This window comes from Vipera berus (assembly GCF_964194415.1).
Source record: "Vipera berus genome assembly, chromosome: 2".
Taxonomy (NCBI): Eukaryota; Metazoa; Chordata; class Lepidosauria; order Squamata; family Viperidae; genus Vipera; species Vipera berus.
In genome coordinates, this window is record NC_138203.1 from 279,514,162 (window position 1) to 279,536,386 (window position 22,225).

At 45.6% G+C, this 22,225-nt stretch overlaps 2 protein-coding genes across 5 annotated transcripts in view; both read right to left on the bottom strand.

Moving 5' to 3' along the window:
- The window catches only part of LOC308661222 (uncharacterized protein), a 32,234-nt gene extending 26,511 nt beyond the window's left edge, over positions 1-5,723 (bottom strand). The window contains exons 1-2 of one of the 3 annotated variants that reach the window (XM_081316121.1): positions 5,547-5,719; positions 3,696-3,933 (exon numbers count right to left, since the gene is read on the bottom strand). The gene's annotated coding sequence lies outside the window, so the exon portion shown is untranslated. Of the gene's footprint in view, positions 1-469; positions 606-3,695; positions 3,934-5,546 lie in introns of those variants that run through there. The other 2 variants (XM_081316117.1, XM_081316118.1) reach the window with 2 other exon arrangements.
- A 5,802-nt stretch (positions 5,724-11,525) lies between these two features.
- On the bottom strand, positions 11,526-20,693 carry LOC308661202 (uncharacterized protein; the record flags this gene model as incomplete). 2 transcript variants are annotated; one of them, XM_081316067.1, is made up of 4 exons in its annotated part: positions 20,472-20,693; positions 18,772-18,944; positions 17,364-17,404; positions 11,526-12,958 (listed from the first exon to the last, which is right to left on the bottom strand). In XM_081316067.1, the coding sequence occupies exons 2-4, from the start codon at positions 18,804-18,806 to the stop codon at positions 11,526-11,528; spliced, it is 1,509 nt and encodes a 502-aa protein (XP_081172193.1). In that variant the 5' UTR covers positions 18,807-18,944; positions 20,472-20,693. The 2 variants fall into 2 exon arrangements, with proteins under 2 accessions (XP_081172193.1, XP_081172194.1); XM_081316068.1 differs by lacking the exons at positions 18,772-18,944; positions 20,472-20,693 and adding an exon at positions 19,643-19,687.
- Positions 20,694-22,225: the final 1,532 nt, after the last annotated feature.

Consider the following 22,225-nt stretch of genomic DNA (forward strand, 5'->3'; position numbering starts at 1 on the left):
GTTGTGGTGGTCATTAAGTGATTCTGCGGGTTGTAAGTGGAGGGAGACCCAACCAAGAACTGCCTGAAGGGGGGCTGTGGGGACTCTGGAAGCCACACACGTATTGGGAGTGCTGCAGTGCGGAGCAAAGCCTCAACCACCCTATCTGAGCCCTGCGACAGGGACAGAAATACCGGGGTGGTGCCTTAAATGGAGGCCTGGGGCCTTCAGCCATTTCAGGCATGTGCCACTGACTCCAGGCCTGGGCCTCAGCAGTGACCAGGCCTTAATCTGCCCACTCGTGGCCTTTGCAGGCTTGGGCCATTCTCCCAGCCGCGTGGTCCATACATGTTTCTAAGCAACGTGTCCCAAAGCACCTCAAAGCTTCTCCAGGACCCCTTCAGGTCAAACGTGGTCTCTGCTGGGACTCTTGATGGCTTCCCCTGTCCCGTCCCCCTCCCTCCACCCGAGACAAGCCCGTGGTTTTTACCTGGGACTTCATCCACTTAATGGCCAGTGAAATCACTTAGCAACCGCAACGGTGAGTGCAGAATTTCAGTCCTTGAGCAAAGCGGTCATGTGATACCTCACATAATGACCACTTTGATAAAACAAGCGAGGTTCCAATCCCCAATTGTAGTCATACGTCGAGGACTACCTACAGGCAATGCAAAAGATTCAGGCATCGCATAAGCAAAAGACGAGCAAAGAGAGTTGAGGTCAGTGTGTAAGCAACCCATTTTTTTATCCCCTTTTCTTGCTTTTTCTGCTTTTCCCACTTATGAGCTCCACCCCATCACGGCTAACTGATCCTGGCTTCCTTGAGATAAATTTCCTCTCCCTGCATGGATTCGTTTGACAGCTCAGTCTCTTCCTCTTGAAAAGATCACGTGACTTCCCTTCATGCTATTTATTTAATTGTTGTTTACTTTTCTTTTTTTTTTGACAGCGTCTCACCCAGGGGCTACTCTGGGGGACTTATAATAGTGAAAACGGAGAAATGAATAGAAATAGTAGAAATACAGTTGCAAGAAAAAGTCACATCAATAGAAAAACACAGTCTGCTTAAAATAATACTACACAAACATTAGCTGTTGTCATGCTTTAATTGAACAGAAGATGGAAACATTCCCAGTGCAGGGTGGAAAAAGTATGTGAACCCCTAGCCTAATGACTTCTCCAAGAGCTAATTGGAGCCAGGAGTGAGCCAACCTTGACTCCAATCAGTGTGATGATATTGGATGTGTTGCTGACAGCCGTCCTGCCCTTTAAAAACACACACCTGTTTGGGTTTACTGGTCTCAAGAAGCACTGTCTGATGTGAACCATGCCTCACAGAAAAGAGCTCTCAGAAGACCTACGATCAAGAATTGTTGACTTGCATGAAGCTGGAAAAGGTTACAAAAGTATCTCCAAAAGCCTTGATGTTCATGTGTCCATGGTAAGACAGACTGTCTACAAATGGAGAAAGTTTAGCACTGTTGCTACTCTCCCTAGGCGTGGTCGTCCTGTAAAAATGACTGCAAGAGCACAGCGCGTAATGCTTAATGAGGTAAAGAAGAATCCTAGAGTGTCAGCTAAAGACCTACAGAAATCTCTGGCACATGAAAACATTTTTGTTGACACATCTACAATAAGGAAAACATTAAACAAGAATGGAGTACATGGGAGGACACCACAGAGGAAGGCTTTGCTGTCCAAAAAAAATATTGCAGCACGTTTGAAGTTTGCAAAAGAGCACCTGGATGTTCCACAGCACTACTGGCAAAATATACTGTGGACAGATGAAACCAAAATTGAGTTGTTTGGGAAAAACACGCAACACTATGTGTGGAGAAAAAAAGGCACAGCACAGCAACATCAAAACCTCATCCCCACTGTAAAACATGGTGGAGGGAGCATCATGGTTTGAGGCTGCTTTGCTGCCTCAGGGCCTGGACGGATTGTTGTCATTGATGGGAAAATGAATTCCAGTGATTATAAGGACATTTTGCAGGAAAACGTACGACCATCTGTCTGCCAACTGAAGCTCCGCAGAGGATGGGTGATGCAACAGGACAATGACCCAAAGCATACAAGTAATTCAACAAAACAATGGCTTCAACAGAACAGAATACGCCTTCTGGAGTGGCCCAGTCAGAGTCCTGACCTCAACCCGATTGAAATGCTGTAGCATGACCTTAAGAGAGCGATTCACACCAGATATCCCAAGAATATTGCTACACAGAAACAATTTTGTGAAGAGGAGTGGTCCAAAATTACTCCAGATCGTTGTGCAGGTCTGATCTGCAACTACAGGAAATGTTTGGTTGAGGTTATTGCTGCCAAAGGAGGGTCAACCAGTTATTAAGTCCAAAGGTTCACATACTTTTTCCACCCTGCACTGTGAATGTTTCCATCTTATGTTCAATTAAAACATGACAACAGCTAATGTTTGTGTAGTATTATTTTAAGCAGACTGTGTTTTTCTATTGTTGTGACTTACATGATGTTTAGAGCGCATTTTATGGCCAATTCATGCAAAACTCCACGTAATCCCAAAGGGTTCACATACTTTTTCTTGCAACTGTAGTAGTAGTAGTAGTAGTAGTAGTAATAATAATAATAATAATAATAATAATAATAATAATAATAATAATAATAAAGCTGATACCATTGTAAAGTGGTATTAATACTTCACGTGATTTTGATTCTATCCCTCTGTTAATGCAGCCCAGCACTGCATTGGCTTTTTTGGCAGCTGCAGCACATGGCTGGCTCAGTGTAAACATAATACTATCAAAGTAATGAAAGGATAAACAACGGGAGAAACAATGAAGGTGCAGTAATGTCAAATAAAAAACAGACTGGGAGGGGGAGCAGCGAGTGCAAAGGGGGCAAACGTGGGGTTTGTTCCCAGTCCAATAGCCACCTTCAGTGTGGTACCCCACAACATTCACTTTGAGGTTAGCCCAATACTCTCCATGCCAACCCCGGTCTCCTCTCTACCTGCTCCACAGGTGTCCTTTGGTGGGAAATGGCACACCTGCCTTTAGCAAGAAGGGAAGGGGAGGGCTCCTGGCTTCCCCTCCCCAAGAGTTTCCCTCTGGGGTCACATCTGGCTTTTTCCACGGATTAATCCTTTTTCCGTGGATTAGCACAAGGCACAGGACAGTCTGAAATGAGGCCATCCCTGTGTGTTTCCTACCCGGATGAGAGAGAGAGTAGCCGGCCTATTCCCTGGACCACCCCAGGTAGCTTGTCTGATGCTCTGAGCACAACCAGGCCCCACCAAAATTCTCTCTGTGTGTTTGTGTAGTAAAGGTAAAGGTTCCCCCGCACATGTGTGCTAGTCGTTTTCGACTCTAGGGCCAGTGCTCATCTCCGTTTCAAAGCTGAAGAGCCAGCGCTTGTCCGAGGACGTCTCCGTGGTCATGTGGCCGGCATGACTAGATGCCAAAGGCGCACGGAACGCTGTTACCTTCCCACCGTAGTGGTCCCTATTTTTCTACTTGCATTTTTACGTGCTTTCGAACTGCTAGGTTGGCAGAAGCTGGGACGAGTAACAGGCGCTCACTCTGTTATGCGGCACTCGGGATTTGACCCGCCAAACTGCCGACCTTCTGATCGACAAGCTCAGCATCCTAACCCACTGAGCCACCGCGTCCCTAGTAAGATTAAAATAATTAACGTGCTTATTCTCCAAAGCAAGATTTAATCAAGACTTGTTTACTCACCTTTAAAGTTACAGCTAAGAGGTCTCTGGGTCACTGAGTCAAGGCCAGGAATGACCGTGGCCACTGACCGGTTTCATCTAGCCTGACCGATTGGCCCTTTGTGCAGGAAGCTGCTTTTCCATCCAGACCACGATTTCCAAATTCTCTAGAATGGAGTCCCTGCCAAAAATTTGTGGCTCTCGATCCAAGAACGCCCCTTCTCCTCTGCGGAGCTCTTGGCCACATCCTCACTTGCCTCCTGCAAAGAGAAAGGAAAAAGGCTCAGATGCCGAGAGTAATGCTGAAGATAATCTGTAAATGACTTTGAAGGTGGGAGGAGAAAATAGGATTATGTGTTGAGGATACAAAATAATGGAGATGGAATCCTGATTCAAGAAGATAAGCCAAAACCAGCAAGATGAAGTCGAACAATCAATACTTGTCAGTAGGAAAACTCAGTGGAAGAAGAAAGAGATCAGATGGGGCAGAGCACGTGTGAAAAAGGCTGCTCTTTTTTTACGACTTTTGGAGGCCGCAAGGCCACAAGAATTCCAGCCATCTTGGGACCCAATGCTACTTTGGATAAGCATTTTAAAATTATGCAAGGCAACCTTCTCGCCATCAGCTTATTCTACAACCTGCTCCAAAAAAAAAACAAAAAAAAAAAACCAGCCTCAAAATGTCCCTAGAATTTGTGCTTTCTAAAACATCCACCAAAAAAGGGGCTGCCACATCACAGCCTCTTCTGGGTAAAACAAGGAAAATATAAAGCTTAGAAATTCTAGCCAGCTTTTTGAAGAAGAAGCAAAACAAGCATTAGCATCGAAACAAAGGATTTTATTTTTCGCCTTTGATACTGAGCTCAAAGAAAGAGGATCTCTTGGGTGGGGGGGCGTTTTAAGAAAACATGAGCTCAATTCAAATCGTTTAAACCTTTTCTCTCCCCCAAACCGGCCCCTCCCCATTGCAATGAAGTCTGTCGGAGCATGTACAGACTTTTTTTTTCCTCCGCTGAGATAACCCAGGAGTAAATACAGTAAAACAGTGGTCTATGTTAAATGGTGGTTTATATTACACTACCCACATTCTACAACACACACCAGGAACAGTATACATACACGTGGGTAATACAGCAATCTCCAGACACTCCAGCAAAGCCTTCCCTTTTATTCTCAGGCTCTTAAAGGGCTACAGCAGGGGTAGGCAACCTCGGCTCTTTTATGACTCATGGACTTCAACTCCCAGAATTCCTGAGTCAGCTATAGCTGACTCAGGAATTCTGGGAGTTGAAGTCCATGAGTCATAAAAGAGCCGAGGTTGCCTACCCCTGGGCTACAGGCACAGACCCTGCTGAGTCAGTCCTATCATTGCATCATTACATAAGCCAGGGGTCTTCAAACTTGCCCCTTTCATGACTTGTGGACTTCAACTCCCAGAATTCCTCAGCCAGGCACGCTGGCTGAGGAATTCTGGGAGTTGAAGTCCACAAGTCATAAAAGGGCCAAGTTTGAAGACCCATGACATAAGCTCTTTAGCTATTAAATTATTAACTTTATTACAAATTCCACATTGCGTATCTCGTTTGTTTTTTTTCAACTGCACTTGCGGGACATGCATGCTCTGGAGACTTCCTGCTCTGACGGACCAGAGAGAGACCTTCCGACAGCAACTGCAGCAAAGCTCCTCCCAGGATCCACCCGGAGCCCCACCCGGAGCCTCGGCCGGGCGAGGAGGGGGGCAGATCCAGCCCGGGGAGGGATCCCCCTTTGCCCCCCTGGAGGGAAGGGAAGGGATCCGCTCCCTGCAGGCGACGCCAGAGCCGAATCTCCCCAAGGAAATCCCTGCAGGACGAAGAGGGGGATCCCCAGCTACCTTTCTGCTTGCGGGGAAAAGCTCTCCCGGCGGGAGGGGCGCCCCGAAGGCCGGAGGGAGGAGAGCAGCCAGGACTGCCCGGATCGGGATCCAGAAGCCTCTCCCGAGGGATCCGGCGCTGATCCACCCAGGCAGGGCGAAGCGAGGGAAGCGGAAATCCAGCGACCGGGAGGTTCGAGGCGGGGGCGGAGCTTCTGCTCTCCTCTCGGGCTCCGCCTTCCGCCCCGCCCTTTTTGCGGTCTCAGCTCCTCCCCCTCCCTCCGCTGGGCGTTTGTGTCCAGAGTTCCTCTGCCCACGTGCAGAGTGTCGCTCTCTGCCCGCTGGAAGCGGGGCTCCCCTTCCTGCTGCGGTGTCTTGTGTGTGTGTTGTAAGAGGCCAGACAGAGAGACAGACCTTTTTTTTTTAAAGGCTTCTCTGTTCAGGAATTCCGTTCAGGATGCCAGTCGGTCCCAGCAATCCGTTGCTACTTTTTTTCTGTACCTGCTCAAAGACTCTCTTGGTGTAGTTCAGGGGTAGGCAAGCTCGGCTTTTTTTATGACTCAAGGACTACAACTCCCAGAATTCCTGAGTCAACTGACTCAGGAATTCTGGGATTTGTAGTCCACGAGTCATAAAAGAGCCGAGCTTGCCTACCCCTGGTGTAGTTCCTTCCCAATGAATGGTAAATATTCAGTGCTTTTTTTTTGTAAAAGAAAAAGGTGCCGGAACTCACACATGTCATACAACCTGCCTTGCCTACCCTACAAGGTTCCATCCAAAAAAGGTGCTGGAACTCACACATGTCATACAACCCGCCTTGCCTACCCTACAAGGTTCCATCCAAAAAAGGTGCCGGAACTCACACATGTCATACAACCTGCCAGTGGCGTGGCGTGGGTTGTCAGCACCCGGGGCAAGGCAAGTAATTTGCGCCCCCTAACCCGCACGCCTGGCACACACCCCCTCCACAGTGGGCGGCGACCCGGCGGCTTGGATCGGATTCGCACAGCCAGCACTGCAGTGAGAGTGAGTGAGCAAGGCAGGGGCAGAGAGCTGCGAGTGCGAGCGCGCCCCCCCAGATGTTGCGCCCGGTGCGGCCGGCCCCCCCTGCACCCCCCACGCTACGCCACTGCAACCTGCCTTGCCTACCCTACAAGGTTCCATCCAAAAAAGGTGCCGGAACTCACACGTGTCATACAACCCGCCTTGCCTACCCTACAAGGTTCCATCCAAAAAAGGTGCCGGAACTCACACGTGTCATACAACCCGCCTTGCCTACCCTACAAGGTTCCATCCAAAAAAGGTGCCGGAACTCACACATGTCATACAACCCGCCTTGCCTACCCTACAAGGTTCCATCCAAAAAAGGTGCTGGAACTCACACGTGTCATACAACCCGCCTTGCCTACCCTACAAGGTTCCATCCAAAAAAGGTGCCGGAACTCACACGTGTCATACAACCCGCCTTGCCTACCCTACAAGGTTCCATCCAAAAAAGGTGCCGGAACTCACACGTCATACAACCCGCCTTGCCTACCCTACAAGGTTCCATCCAAAAAAGGTGCCAGAACTCACACATGTCATACAACCCGCCTTGCCTACCCTACAAGGTTCCATCCAAAAAAGGTGCCGGAACTCACACATGTCATACAACCCGCCTTGCCTACCCTACAAGGTTCCATCCCAAAAAGGTGCCGGAACTCCGTTCTGAGCGTTCTAGGAGAAAAAAAGCCCTGTAAATATTTATTTTAAGGCCCGGGAGTTTTGAACCCTTCTATCTTCACATCTTGCAGCGAGCTATGATAGCAGCCGGTGCAGAGTTTACATGATGGCCCTCCATCCTGATAATTTAAATTGGGTGGGGGTCTATGAGGACCGTGAGCATGCATGGGCTTTCTGCAGAGGCTCAGACTCTTTGGGTTGCCCAAGCCCCAGAGCCCCAGAGGAGACAGGAAAGAAGAGAGCTTGGGGGTAACAGCCTAGGTCTCATGCTTGTTCTCCCTAGGGCAGACATGTCAAACACAAGGCCCGGGGGCCAGATCTGGCCCACGAAGTGGTTTCATGCAGCCCGCGAAGCCATCCTGGAAACAGTGAGGGAACGGCCCCCACTGCCTTGGCCCTGGCCCAGAGACCCTCCTTCTGCCAGAGACCCTCAGATCTGTCCCACTCCTGCCCAGGCCCCCATAGGCACCCTTGATGCGAACCATGTAGAGCTGGCCACGCCCACCCAGTAGGCCATACGCACTTTAGCCACGCCCACCCAGTAGGCCACACCTACCCGGCCCCCTGAGGGCAACCGCAATGCTGATGCGGCCCTCAATGAAATTGAGTTTGACACCCCTGCCCTAGGGGCAATACAAAAACAATGGAGAAACCAACCAGCTTGAAAATACCAAGCCACTGCAGAGTGGAAATGATTTTACTTTTTATTTTCAATTTCTTTATATTGCACCTTTAATAATAATAATAATAATAATAATAATAATAATAATAATAATAATAATAATAATAATAATAATAATAATAGTAATAATAACAATAACAATAACAATAATAATAATAATAATAATAATAATAATAATAATAATAATAATAATAATATAACAATAATAAACCTTTATTGTCAAAGTACAACATGTGTACATTGAGATTAGCTGAGCCTCCCCCCCGTACTCTCCCCCCAACACACAGTGACAACAAACCCTCCATCCCACCACACCATGTGAACCAACTACACCACACACCGGCCTCCCAAGTCAATTCTGCATAAGATTATGTCCCGTTTAAAAGCCTAACAGCCCAAGGATAAAAGCTATTTTTCAGCCTGTTGGTACGGCTGGCTATATTCCTATATCTTCTACCGGATGGTAGGAGAGTAAAGAGGGTGTGAGTCCAGGGTGTGAGTCATCCCTGAGAATCTTCCTCACTCTTCCAAGGCAACGAGCCCTGGCGATGTCATCCAGTGGTGTCAGGGAACAGCCCACAATGTCTTGTGCTGTGCTCTCTGTAATACTTTCCTGTCCGCGGCTGTCAGACCAGCATACCAAACCACAATACCATACGAGAGGACGCTCTCTATAGTAGACCGGTAAAAGAGGGTCATTAGCCGTTGTTCTACCCTGTTCTTCCGCAAGACCCTAAGAAAGTGAAGCCTCTGTTATTAGTTTTAGGGGGAAAAATGAAGACACAGAAGATGTCTCTTTTCCTCAGAAGAACCCTGCGAAGTAGGTGAGGCTGAGAGAGTAATAAGGTTACTCAGCTGTTTTTTTTGTGGCCAAGGCTAGCCTTGAACTCCTGGTCTACTTTCTAGCCCACTGCCTTGACCACTAGGCCAAACTGGTTTTTCTCTTTGCACATAGGGGGTATGCATTGGGAGTGGCCTTTTCAGATGTGTGGACAACAACTCTCAGAATTTATGCTGGCTGGGGAATTCTGGGAGTTGAAATCCATACATGTTAAAAGTTGTAAAGCTTGAGAAACACTGATAAAGATGTACATAGGTATACACCAGTGTCCATGTAGCCACGTGGGTGTGTTTAAGGAGTGTGCATGTTAATGAAAGTCATCAGGCCTTCAAGGAGAAGGAGAAATGTAAGGATCCAAATACATATTTAAGACCAGAACATGTTCGAGATCAGTGTGGCTGGCAAGTGCCCTTACTCACTTGCAAGAAGCAGCTGAAGAAGGAAAGGGAGACAAACCATTATAAAAATGATAATTAACCCAGATCCTGACCCATACGATTTGCCATCTAGCCGGACCAGGAATGTGGCCCACTGGTTGCAGTGGACGGATAAATGTTTTGCCAAATAGGGAAATAAGTCAATTGGAGAGTGAGTTGGTTGGTGTCTAAATCTGATAATAAATAAATAAAAAGGTGGCCCTCAACTTCTGCCCGTTATTGATCTGGGTCATGGCTTTTGTGAGTGAAGTCCGTCATAACTTCAAACGGTTGCAGGCTGATGACTGCCTGTGCTGAACTTCCACGGCCCCATAAGACCTGACCAGCATCAGGGTACCAGGCGCCTTTGGGGATCCAGGGGTCCGGATCAAGGTGTTCACAGGGGCCCCCACCCTCTGGTTGGAAGGGGAGGGAAGATGCCAGGAGCCCCCTGAAGCAGCCAATAGGAGTCGGGCAGATCCCAGCTTCTGGGCACATCGGCAATTATGTCATAAAGGATGTTTCTATGAGATCAAGAGGGAAAAGGCCACTTTCACACTGAGCCAGGAAATTATGCTGTGTTGCGCTGGGGATGAGATGCCATGTCACGGAGGACGGAGGAGAAGAGAATTAACACCACAGTTCAGGGCAACCAAGGAGTTAAGGTAGGTCTCGTTTACTGACGCTAAGGAATCCCACAAAAGATTGAATGAAATTTAGACTATTTGAAGTTTCTCTATTTCTCTATGGAAAATAGGGTAATTGGTTCCAGACAGACGTAAATTGGAAAGAAAAAATATTGAATATAATATGGTATATGAATAATAATGAAACATCAGTAACGAATAACAAGAATATCCTTAAAAGAATTTAAATGTATAGTTAAAAAGACTTAAGGAATCTACTTGAGGCTATTAAGAAAGACTGGGGTTGTTTTCTCCCTTTATTTAGATTTTTCTCCATTTCTCCTTTTGGGGAAATGTAATATTCTGCCTCTTTTTAATGTTAAGAATAAAGAATATTTTAATTTGAGGAGGGGGGCCTTCCTACACTACATCTTGACTTCTTTAATCCCCGCCCCAGTCTGTACCCTGTAAATAGTCCTCTTGATTATTTCAACAATAATTTTATTAAGGATTATATTCACAGATCAAACAAACTTAATCCAAGTGTGTACAGTATATCAGTGAATACACCGTGTGTGCATTTACATATGAAAAAGACAATGTGGAAAAAAAGAAAATAAATGCCTCCAAAAAAGAGACTAAGAAAATGAAATTTTCTCTTTTCATCCTCAGCCAGAATATTGTTGTGATTCAGGGTCAGCCTGTGGGTTCGGCAGTTGGGTCGGACGAGGAGGAGGGGGGTGTTGAAGACCTTGCTGAGGGGGTTGAAGATCTTGCTGATGATAGCCCTCAGCCAGGCCCCTCCCACTTGGTCACCATGGAGACCCAGCTGTGTGAGCCTGACAGTGTGGATGAAGATGACCCACAGCTGGCCCTGTTCAAGGACGCCCGACGCAGGAGGCAGTCAAGTAGGAGTAAACAGAGGAAGGCTATGGGGCTTCTCGGAAGGAGGCAGAGAGAAGCCACGCCCTGAACTCTTTATAAAGGGAATGTGTGGGGAGGGCTGGTTTGCTGAAAGCAACCGCTCAGATAGTGTTTCAAAGCTCCTGTATCTTGGTTCGTGTCTTGTTTGTTTTTTTAGTAATAAATTTGGCAGACGTAATTCCAGCCTCTTGCCGTTTGTAAAGGGGTTGCCTTTTCTGCAGGGCCGGTAGCAGGCTGGTACAGAACAAATATACTCAACATCAACACTTTACAACCGGACGCATCTCCGTTCCACCCTTCTCCCCCGTTTTCTCCTCTCCAACTCTCCATTTCTCCACATTGATCAACAAAGGCTGAATAAGAATTAACAAAAATATCTGGGTGCCTTGAATTATGATTGTAGCAATTTATGACCAAAAATCCATTCCTAATTGTGGTCATAAGTTGAGGACTATCTGTACTCTGCAAAATATTACACATTCTCTCCACAGTTATGACTTTTTTGTGTAATCATTCTGGTCAGGTACTCATGCCGTCTCACACTCCCAATGTTTACGCCCTTTTGCTTCACTGTGTGCTCTGTGACGGAATTGAGGTTAATTGACTAGGAAAAACATTTTTCGCACACCAAAAATGGTAGGTTTTCCCTTCTGTCACTGTGTAAAATTCCTGGCAAATTGCAAGGTGTGACTTTTGAAAAAAAGTTTTTCCTATATTGTTCATGACTGAAGAGATTTATCTCTGCTATGGACTTTCTATTTTATCTATGATTTACAATGAAAAGTTTTCTCACACTCTGCACACTTGTAAGGCCTCTTCCCTGTGTGACTTCTGGTGTCCCTGTGAAATGATGGAAGGTTGGGCAAAACCTTTCCCACACTCCAGGCATTTGTATGGTTTTTCTCCGGTGTGGATTCGCTGATGCTTCAAAAGCGTATTTTTTTGAGAAAAATATTTATCACACTCTGAGCATTTATAGGGCGTCTCCCCTGTGTGGATTCGGCTGTGGCTTCTGAGGGAACATGCATGAGCAAATGTTCTCCCACAGTCTAAACATTTGTAGCTTTTTTCCCCTGTGTGAATTTTCACATGACTTCTAAGGGCGAACGAGGTATGATAAAATTGTCCACATTCATTGCATTGATGTGGCTTCTCCCCTGTGTGGGTTTTATGATGTGCCCAAAGGCCTCCCTTCTGTCCAAAACATTTTCCACATTCTAGGCATTTGTAGGGCTTCTCTCCGGTGTGGACCCTCTGATGGATTCCAAGGTGTTGATTTCGGGAAAAGCATTTCCCACACTCCCCACATTTGAATGGCTTCTCCCCTGTGTGAATTCTCTGATGAACCTGAAGTTGGGTTGGCGAAATAAAACTTTTCCCACATTCCATACATTTATAGGGTAGCTCTCCTTTGTGCCATTTCTGGTGTGTCTGAAGTTCAGAAGAACACATAAATCGCCTCTCACATTCTGGGCATTCAAAGGGTCTGTCTCCAGTGTGACGTCTCTGATGTCGCATCAGGTGTGATTTCCTGGAAAAACATTTCCCACATTCGAGGCACTTTTCATTTTTCTCCCCTCTGTGTGTTTTCTCATGAGTCCGAAGACCTGAACTCTGGGTGAAAGATTTTCCACACTCAAAGCATTTGTAAGGTTTTATTCCTGCATGGATCTTCTCATGGGCCCAAAGACTTGAATTCCAAGAAAAGCTCTTCCCACATTGCCAACACTTGTAAGGTTTCTCTCCTGTGTGAATTCTCTCGTGGTTTCTGACATGGGCTTTTTCACGGAAAAATTTCCCACATTCCAGACATTGATATTTTTTCTCTCCAGTGTGGATTTTCTGATGTGTAAGAAGACTTGACTTTTGACCAAAGCATATGTCACATTCCAGACATTTATAGGGCTTTAGTCTGAAGGGGCTTCTGGGATCTTGGGTGTCTTTTCCAGAGAAGGATTTCTCATCCTCCAAACCTTGACTGGATCCACTTTCCATATGGACTTTCTTGTGGGTAAAAAGCAGTGATCTGCGAGGAAAGGATTTCCCACACTCTGAGCATTCATGGGGTTTTTTGGTGTGGTTTTCCGAAGTGCTGCTTGTGTCTGACGGGAGATCCAAGAGTTTCCCAGGCTCCATGCTTTCTGCGGCCGCTGCCTTGTACTGATTTTCTACTATGTGCTGATGGTTGTTTTGCAGGTGAATCTTTGGTCTCAGTTGTTTTCCTGCCGATGAAACAACAACAACAACAACAAGATGAGAACAAACAAAAAGATGAGAACAGTATTTCCTATCGAGAAAAATCACAAAATCGTTGGGGGCAAGATGCCGACATCTGCAAACTGCTCAGAGAGTGCCGTAAAAAACAATGTTTCTAAGTCTTAAGTGCTGTTGCTGTTGCTAATAACAACCACAACAGAGGACACCAAGGTCCCCACACCAGCTCTGGCCAAAGAGCCCCTTATTGTATCAAGTTCCCTTCATCCTGTGCGCTCCCACAGGGAGGGCCTTCTCAGGGTGCCGCCAGTAAGATTGCCGGCGGGTAACACCCAGGGGGAGGGCCTTCTCTGTGGGTGCGCCTGCCCTCTGGAACCAGCTGCCCGCGGAGCTTAGGACTGCCCCTGACTTTCGTTCATTCCGCCGGGACCTGAAGACCTGGCTCTTTGAGCTTTCCGGCCCAGGCTGAGAATTTTAATTGGGGTTTTTATTTTTAGGGATTTGATTTAATCGTTTAAAATTGTTTTTAACTTTTGTATCGATTTTTGTTTTAAATAGCCTGTAAACCGCCCTGAGTCCTTCGGGAAAGGGCGGTATATAAATCCAATAAAATAAATAAATATTGTCTCAGTGCATGGAGCTTCTCATCCCTCCATCAGTTGAGAGGGAACCTCATCCATTCCTGGGCTGGACTGTGGCTGTCAATCAAAGAAGGGATTTCCTAGGAAGCATTAAGGTTTTCTGCAGCCTTCCTCCACCACCTCCCTATCCAACCCTTAGAGAGGAGGCTGGGAAAGGGCTTGGACCGTCGGTCAATAAAGGCAGCTTCTCTGCTGTGGACCTCTTGCCTGCGTTTCATCTCCCACGGTGGGAACCAACCACTCAGGGACACTTCAAAGTCCCAGCAATCTACAGCTGCCTTTTTTGGGAGCTGCTGGAAGACTTGGTTGGTGTTCCCTCTTAACTGGGTGGTAAATATTTTTTTTATTTTATTTTTTAATATTTTATTGATTTTTAAGAATGACAATGACATGGGTCCGGGTTACCTCAGGGACCACCTGCTGCCGGCATCGACTCCCCTCCGCCCTGTGCGTTCCCACAGAGAGGGCCTCCTCAGGGTGCCGCCAGTCAGGGAATGTCGACTGGTGGCCCCCAGGGGGAGGGCCTTCTCTGTGGGGGCTCCGGCTTTATGGAATCAATTGCCGGTGGAGCTCCGGATGGCACCAGACCTTCGAACTTTCCGTCGGGGCCTGAAGACCCATCTGTTCGAATTAGCTGGTCTGGCCTGATGGGGGATTATGGGCTTTTAATTGTTTTTAATCTGTACTTCTGTTTTAATTGGGCATGGATTTAATTCTTTTTAATTTTTGTATAGTGTTTCTTATGTATGCCCTGTGAACCGCCCTGAGTCCCACCAAGGAGAAGGGCGGTATATAAATCAAATAAACTATAACTATAACTATAACAATCTTTAGTGCTTAGTAAACATGTTGTCTGGGCTCATATATTGAACATCCAATATTTTTTCCCTGACCCTCCTTTCTTTCCCATATTTTTTCCATTTTCCCCTCATTACGCAGTTACAATTTTTAGTACTATTGGTGTACACAAAGTTAGATATAAACATCTTCATCATATTTTACTGTCATGCAGATAACAATATCGATTCATAAATCAATATCCTGTTTTTCTCGCTCTTGTTAAGGTTTGATTTCCCATCAATGTTTGAAATCTTTGTCACTTATGATTTTCTCAATATTAATTACATTTATATAGCTAAAAGTTTTGTTCATACCCATCCTCCTATTTTCATATTTCCCATTATCAAAAAAGAAAAATTGCTATTTTAATTCTAAATCATATCTTTCATTATAAAAGTCTAATTGTATCTAAGGGTCATCCGTTCTTTTAATCTTATTCAAACAATTATTTAAACATATAATGCCCCCTCTAAAAGGTCAAATCTTCTGTTTTTTAAATCAAACTCTTTCTTCTTTCTTTCTTTCTTTCTTTCTTTCTTTCTTTCTTTCTTTCTTTCTTTCTTTCTTTCTTTCTTTCCTTTTCTTCGTTTCTTTGTCAAATAGCTTTCCACACCAGGGTAATTAAATCACCAAGGTATTTTCTTTCTATTTTTGTGAAAGTTGCTTGACATGGGGAAGTCAATTTATGTAGGATATTTTGCGGGAGAATTCCTTCCATTTGTATTCCTTAAGCAACTCCCAGTTTCCTTCTCCCTCAATTTCTCTTTTCATTCCTTGTCTCCCAAGTTGTGACATTTCCCCTAAGAAGCTCTATATTCCATTTTTAAAAATCTTCTTCCTTGCCATCAGATGTATTTTGCAGACCTAAGGGGTAAAGGGTATTTTACATTTTCATACTTATGGCTAGGTCTTGCAGTATTTTGTTTGTATATGGTCATTTATATTTCCCTTCTTTTATCTATTCTGTCCCTCTGATTCCATTTCCTCTGCTTCATCTTCTGATTTCTGGTTTGTGTGTTCATAGTTTGTAGTCGTTACCTGGGAGCTTTCTAGTCATAAATTTAATTTGGAGATTTGCTCATTTATATTATCTAAATTGTTTTTAGTCTCACTATGGTTTCTTTTTATGTCTTCTTTGTATACAACAATTGTTTGGTGGATTAGTTGTAGCATGGAGTGTATTTCCTTCTGAAAGATCCTTGTTTTTTTCTTGAGGCATCCTTCCTGGAGATCCTCTAGTATCACCAGTGCCAGTAACAGTAGATTAAAGTTTCATCTTGTTTTCTGGTCTTTGTGTGTAGTCTTTACAATCTAATAGGTTCCAGAGTATATATAGGTCCAGTCCTGAAAGCAATATTTTACAGGGATCCCTTGTCTCAGGTATCCAAAAATTATCAGTCAGCAAGACTGCAATCCACAATGTTCAAAGTGTTCAAAATGTTCAACCTCCCTCAAAACAGCTCAAAGGTCAGGCCCAGCCAGGCAGAGTCCAAAGATAAATTTTCCTTCTCTCCCACTAGCTCTTGAGATTAAAAGGCCAAGCTCAGTAGGTTTTTATAGTCTTAAGAAGGTCAGGCTGATAAGTATGCCAAAATATTTTCCTTTATTGCCAGCTGTTCTCCTAAGCTAGGAGGCACCAAGCAGCCAGAAAGCAAGCAGTGGTGCTGTACACAAACCCACCACTAGATGTCAATCAAAGTTCATTTTCCACTCTTACGACAAAGGATTGATTTCTTATATTTCACCTCAGAGTTTTGTTTTTTTCCCCAAAGAGAAAATTCTCAAATTTATCAAAAATGTAGCTTTATGTTACTTCCACTTCAATATTGCATATTTCTGTCCCCCATAAAATTAAAATGCTGCTTCTCTTCACATTTGGAGGTTTTTAGCTTCTTGGGAGCCTTTCCCAGGAAATTCAGTTGAAAAATAGTAAAGAAAGGATCAAAATTCTCACCCAGATGCAAACATGCGGTTTACAAAGTACTAATTGGTGCTTTTCTTCTTCAGTTGTCTTTCCCCTGCTGGTTTGGATGATAAACAAGGTACTCCTCCCCTTCATTGCCTCTTTGGGGTGATTTTAGACCCTTTTTAGGGCTCCCAGCAGGGCAAAATCAGGCGCGGTATGCATAGCCCGGCCTTCCTGCGTCTGTTCCATCATGATGCAAAACTGGAAGCCTGGATGGTAAATATTTTATTTTAACTCTTGGGAATTTTTAAATCTGATATCTTCAGGACTCAGAGTGGTCTGTAACAGTCACTGGTGTAGTGTTTATGTGGCCCTCCATTATGAGCACTTTAAAGTTAACTACACACCAGCCTCACACCCTGATTGGATTTTGGGTTGCATGAAATGCAACCTGGTATCAATTAACTATTCATCTCAAACTGATTACATAATTCAAAGTCGTACTTCCTGTCACCTCTGTGTCCTATGATGTGGTTCAATTAATCAAGAGTCTGTCAGACACATGTAGGTAGCCACCAATGATCCGCCTTTAAGAGCAGGGCACCAGGACATTTTTCCTAAAGTACATTCAAAAGCTGCCTCTTTCAGTTCAACCCTGGAAGTCAGAAATGTCCATTTAGAGAAGATGGGAGTCAAAATAATAAAGATGGCAGCTTTTTTAAAAGGCATCCCATACACAGCTAAAAAGAAGCAGGACTTGGGACTGCACAGTATTGGACAATTTGACTGCCATCTTGAGGTTTCTCCCCTGTGTGAATTCTCTCGTGGTCTCTGAGGGTGGCTTTTTCACAGAAAAATTTCCCACATTCCAGACATTGGTAGGGTTTCTCTCCAGTGTGGATTTTCAGATGTCTAAGAAGGTGTGACTTTTGACCAAAGCATAAGTCACATTCCTCACATTTATAGGGTTTTGTTCTGGGGGGTATCGGAGATCTTTGGGGTCTTTTCCAGAAAAAGATTTCTCACCTTCCAAACCTTGACTGGATCCACTTTCCATACGGACCTTCCTGTGGGTCAAAAGGGGGCACCAGTGAGCAAAGGATAATAATAATAACTTTGTCACTTTGAATGTAAACCAATCGGCATACATCAAAATGAAATTTCATTGCATACAGCTTCATTCATGGGGGTTTTGTGGCTTTTTTGGAGAGATGCTTGTGTCTGACGGGATCCAAAGGTTTCCCACACTCCATGCTTTTTGGCACTTGCTGCCTTGGGCTGAATTTGTACTATCTATTAATAATTGGCTTGCAGATAAAAAAATTTTTGTCACAATCTTTTATCTGCTGTTAGAAAGAAAAAGATATGGAAAATAATATTTCCTTTTGATAAATCACAAAATATTAGCCTTGGCAGGGACCATGTAGGTTTTCCAGTCCCACCCTCTGCCCGGGGTTGATCCCGGGTACACCTGAAACAAAATATCCAGTGATGGAGCCCCCACATCTCTAGGAGGAACATCCTCAACTTATGACCACAGTTGGGACTGAAATTTCGGTTGTTCAGTGAAGCAGTGGTTAGGCGGCAACTTTGATCCACAACCGTAATCCCACACTCCTGGTTGCAATCCTGAAGTGACCTTGAGAGTTCCTAAGTGGAGGGAGGCTCAGACAATTGTTCTTGGGGTGTCTCAGGGGTGGGGGAGGCTCTGGAGACCAGGCACAGGCCACCAATGAGTTTGGGGGGGGCTACTGAAGTGGGATGTAAAGCTGCTGCCCCCCCCCCCGAAGCCTAAGCCACCCTAGCACAGCCTTGGTGGAGCAGTGGGCTAATGCCTCCTTAAGTAACACCAGCTGCCTGCAGTTAGTGCAGGTTCGCATCCCACCAGGCTCAAGGTTGACTCAGCCTTCCATCCTTCCGAGGTAGGTAAAATGAGGACCCAATTGTTGAGGGCAATAAGCTGACTTTGTAATAATGCCGCTTAGGGTGTGTGTGAAAGCCCTAATAAGCAGGCATATACATAGAATGAAGGCTACTGCTAAGCTTGTAAGCCGCCCTGAGTCTTCGGAGAAGGGCAGGATATAAATGGAATTTTTTTAAAAAATGTGAAGCAGCCCTGATTGACAGCAATGCTGGAACTGTGTCTTAAGTGGAGGCCTGGGGCCCTGGGTCATTTCGGCCATCTGCTACTGACCCCAGGACTGGACTTTCAGCCCAGTGTCACTGCTTCCACTTAGAAATGAAGCTTCAAAGCCCAGATCGGAGGTCTTTGCAGCCTTGTGCCATTCTCCAAGCCGCATGATCCATACCGTTTCCAAGCAAGGTGTCCCAAAGCATCTCTAAGCTTCTTCAGGAGTCCCTCAACTCGCACATGCCCTGTGCCAGCACTCACATGGCCTCTCCTGCCCACTTCAAACAAACCCAGATTCCTCACCCGTTACTTTGTCTGCTTAATAACTTGTTCAACATAATTAAATTGTTCAACAACCAGGCCCACAAGAGCAGGACTGCAATATTTGAGAAGTGCAGCCAAGTCACATCTCAATGACCGCTTCACGCAACGACCAAGATTCCGGTCCAAACTGTGGTCAGTCAGTCCAGAATGAACTATAGGAATCAGGAAAAAAATAAGGCATCACATAAGGGAAGGAAAGAGAATTGAGGCTAGTGTAACCAAGCCACCCATTTCTAATTCCTTGTCTTCCTTCCTTCCTCCGATTTTGCACTTAGGAGCTCCATCCCATCACGACTACTTGATCCTGACTTCCTCGTGAAATGTTTTGTGCATTTTATAAAATACTACATAAAGGGGGAAAAAAGGGATCAAGGAAACTACAGACCAATCAGCCTGACATCAGTAACTGGGAATAACCTGGAAAAGATAATCTAACAATGGATTTGAGAAAGCCTAGAAACAAACAAAGCAATCACTAGAAGCCAACATGGGTTTGTCAAAAACAGATCAGGGGAGAAAAAAATTATTACATTCTTTGACCAAGTGACAGAATTAGGGAAACAGCAAAACGACGTGGATACCGTGTACCTGGACTTCAGTAAGGCGTGTGACAATGTAGACCACAGCCGACTTCTTGGCAAGATAGAAAAATGTGGGATAAACAGCATCACCCCCAGATGGATTCATAACTGGCTGATGAAACACACTCAACGTAAAGTCCTTAACTGAACTAAGTTATGCCTTCACCCAGCACCTTGGGAGCAGAACCCAGTTTCACTGCATAACTCTTTTGTCAAATAAAATTTTAAAAACATATGCTTATTCTCCAAACCACGATTTGTTTACTCACCTTTAAAGCTGCAGCTAAGAGGTCTCTGGGTCACCTATTCCCCTTCTTGAGTCCAGACAAGGGATGACCCTCACTGCTGACCAGTTTGATTTCTCCTTAATGGACTGGCCCTTTGTGCAAGAAGCTACTTCTCCAACTGGGCCACAATTTCCAAATTCTCTAGAATGGAGTCTGAGCCAAAGGTTTGTGGGTCCCGATCCAAGAACGCCCCCTCCTTGGCAGAGCTCAAGGCCACATCTTCACTGGTTGTGTAGGAAAAACTCAGTGGAAGATGAAATAGATCAGGTGGGGCAGAGCATGTGTGAAAAGGGCTTCTCTTAAGTTTTCTGGAGGATGCAAAGTCACAAAGATTCCAGGTCTCTGCAGATGCCTCCAATAGGCATTTTGAAAAATATTTAAAATTATGGAAGGCAGCCTTCTAGCCATCAGCTTGTTCTATTACCTGCTTTACAAGACCAGCCTCAAAACCTCCTTAAAACTTGTGCTTTGTAAAACATCCACCACAAGGGGCTGCCTCATCACAGCTTCCTCAGGGCAAAAAAAAAGGTAAAAAATGCTTTTTAGGGATTCCACAGAGTTTTTTCTTTCAAGAAGAAGCAAAGTAATCATTCGCATAAAAACAAAGGGTTTCCTGGCTGGGCTTTTAAGCTGAGCACGAAAAAGAGGATCTCACCTGGGCTAAGACAACAGGAGATCAATTCATTCAATTTAAACTTGTTTTCTTTCCACCCCCAAACCCTCCCCTCCCCATTGCAATGAGGTCAGTTGGGTTAATACCACACTACAAATCTCAATACAAGTTTTAAAGCTCCATTTTTTGCAACTGCACCTGCGAGGATGTGCATGCCCGGAGACTTCCTGCTCTGACGGACCGCAGAGAGACCTTCTGAAAGGAACTTCCCAAAAGCTCCTTCCCGGATCCACCCGGAGCCCCGCGGAGAGCCTTGGCCGGGCGAGGAGGGGGCAGATCCAGCCCGGGGAGGGATCCCCCTTTGCCCCCCAGGAGGGAAAGGGAGGGAAACGCTCCCTGCAGGCGACGCCAGAGCCGAATCTCCCCAAGGAAATCCCTGCAGGACGAAGAGGCGGATCCCCAGCTACCTTTCTCCTGGCGGGGAAAAGATCTCCTGGCGGGAGGGGCGCCCCGAAGGCCGGAGGGAGGAGAGCAGCCAGGACTGCCCGGATCGGGATCCAGAAGCCTCTCCCGAAGGATCCAGCGCCGATCCTCCCGAGGAGAAGCGGGACGGCAGGAAGGAAGCGGAGATCCAGCGAGTGGGAGGGTCGAGGGGGGCGGGGCTTCTCTCTTCCTCTCAGGCTCCGCCTCCGCCTTGCAGCCCCGCCCCTTGGCCGCCCCCCTCTCCTCCCCCTCCCTCCCTCCACTCAATGTCGATTTGGGCCTCTTAAGGATATTTCAACTTTTGAATATATATTAAGCATAATTGGACTGTTCACAAGCTCCAAACATTATCAAATGTAACCTTTAGATGTCTTAAGAGCAGCTCACCTGCCTGGAGGCTGCAGAGTTATAATAATAAGTAAGTTGGAAGGGACCTTGGAGGTCATCTAGTCCAACCCCCCCCTGCTCAGGCAGGAAACCCTATCCCATTTCAGGCAAATGGCTGTCCAGTCTCCTCTTAAAAACTTCCAGTGTTGGAGCATTCACCACTTCTGGAGGCAGGTTGTTCCACTGGTTAGTTGTTCTGTCAGGAAGTTTCTCCTTAGTTCTAGGTTGCTTCTCTCCCTGAGGAGTTGCTCGATCACAACTCCCATCAGGTCCAGCTGCCAAGACGTTATGGGAGTAGAATCCCAGCCTAACTCACATCTGGAGGATTCCATTTAGTGAATGCTAGCAAGCAAGCAAGTTTTTAAGAAGAGACTAGACAGCCATTTGCCTGAAATGGTATAGGGTTTCCTGCCTGAGCAGGGGGTTGGAATAGATGACCTCCATGGTCCCTTCCAACTTCTTCATTATTATTATTATTATTATTATTATTATTATTATTATTATTATTATTATTATTATTATTATTATTATTATTATTATTATGCCTCCTTGTGGCGAGACAATCACTGCACCCACAACCCAAGAGACTCTGCAGTCTGAAATATTTCTCTTTCTCAGATACAAAAACAATTAGGAGCATTTAGAGCAGCACCCGGGTTTAAGGAAGAGGCGGAAGGGAAAGCAGGTCAGCCCAGTGAGAGCCAGGAGACCCCCTCTGGCCACCTTGCCCCAGCTGCTGCCTTCCATATGTTTGGGACTTCGACTCCCTGAACTTCTTCAGAACACCAGATTGGGAAAGGCCCATCTGGGGCATACCCACCCAGAATCAATTGGTGGCTGCAACGGATCCTTGTTGTTCCGGCCGTTTGTGATCCAATATCTGAGTGCTTTTGCAAGCTTTGGGTGCAGGCTTTCCTGCCTGAGCAGGGGGTTGGACTAGATGACCTCCAAGGTCCCTTCCAACTTACTTATTATAATAACTCTGCAGACTCCAGGCAGGTGAGCTGCTCTTAAGACATTTAAAGGTTACATTTGATAATGTTTGGAGCTTGTGAACAGTCTGTTCTCTCCTGGGCTCCTGC